The 1,341-nt window shown below is 37.6% G+C and overlaps 1 protein-coding gene across 1 annotated transcript; it reads left to right on the top strand.

Annotated features, from left to right (window-relative positions):
* Positions 1–214: 214 nt before the first annotated feature.
* SAMD12 (sterile alpha motif domain containing 12) lies at positions 215–390 on the top strand (the record flags this gene model as incomplete). Its single annotated transcript, XM_010151218.1, has 1 exon — positions 215–390. A coding segment is annotated over one exon (176 nt), but the record flags the coding sequence as incomplete, so codon positions are not given.
* Between the last annotated feature and the right edge of the window lie 951 nt (positions 391–1,341).

Genomic DNA, 1,341 nt, shown 5'->3' with positions numbered 1-1,341 from the left:
AATAGCCTTATACAGTGCTGCATTGCCTCTCATTTTCTTCCTCAAATAGCTCCCTCAGAATCCATGTCAGGGTACAGTTAGTGCTTTTGCTGTGATCTGACGTAGCTCTGCTTACTATCATGCGGTGCTTCTTGGTATTTTGTGATAAATGTTTGTAACATTGGGTTCTTCTTTCCTAAGCAATGTTTTCTGTCTCATATATTTTTTTCCCCAGCTATCCATTGCAATCTGAATCCAAATGGTATTGATCACCCTGTCCCCACAGAAGGTATTAATCTGCAGCTTGAAGGTGAAGGAGTGGGATCGCCCTCTGTTAAGAACACCAGTACTCCAAAAGGGCCTGAGTCGAAAGAGACACCCAAGAGACAAGTGGAGCCAGAAATATCTAAGGTAGGTAAGAACCCAATCCTGTTTATTTTGGTGAGTCTTAGAGAATCCAGGCTTTGTGAAGACCTGCCTACTACATTTATCATCCTGTTTAAGACATGCAAAGGTGCAAAGCTAACAGTCTGAGGAAGCTGATGGTACAGAAACAAGCTATTGCCTTTTAGCCCATACACCTCTTGGACATTGTACTGTTCTATTTTTTTTCCTCTAGATGAAGATAATTAAAATAATGGAATCCCTGTTTTTTATGCACTATGGAGACTTTTTTCCAAATGACTTGGGTAAAAACCAGAATGGGAATAGATATTTTTTTCTTGAGTGTTTTTAGTTTGCTGGTTTATTTTTCCCCTGGGCAGGTAAAAGAAGAGAGAGGTTCCATGGGTATTCAAATATGTGGATTTTTATATGGGTGACTGTTCATGAAACGGCTAACTAATCTTATACCAGGTCAATTCTTCCGTGTCTGGTATGTCGGTGAATAAGCATACTTCAGAGGTGGATTCCTAAAGACAAATTCAGTGTCTGTTCTCATTCATAAACTGCTGTTTCTTGTTTGTGTGCAGCAGACATGACTACTAAATACTGTGTGTGAATGTGTGGGCTCCAGACACTTTGGGTATAGGACAGTAATTTATCATATTGGATATGTTTTTAACCAGAATGAAAAATAAAAGAATATTTGGAAAAAAAAAAAAAGTGATTCTTTAAAAGACTTATCAGTCAATTTGATCTTTAAATGCCTAAAACCAGGGTTTGGGGGGTGACTTCTGCAGAGTGGAAAATTGAGCTTTTACTGAATCTGACACTTTGGGATTTAATAGAGCAAATAAAATGAGTGTCTTTTTTAAGGTCCAAAAAAGGCCATAACAATTAATTCAGTGACTGAACAAATAAGAGTGTTTCCTGCTGTCATCAGTAAAATAAATCTAACAACTAATACACATAGAAATGTGA

The sequence above is a fragment of the Eurypyga helias genome, unplaced genomic scaffold (genome assembly GCF_000690775.1).
Source record: "Eurypyga helias isolate BGI_N326 unplaced genomic scaffold, ASM69077v1 scaffold40194, whole genome shotgun sequence".
Lineage (NCBI taxonomy): Eukaryota > Metazoa > Chordata > Aves > Eurypygiformes > Eurypygidae > Eurypyga > Eurypyga helias.
This window is presented reverse-complemented; position numbering and strand designations above follow the sequence as displayed.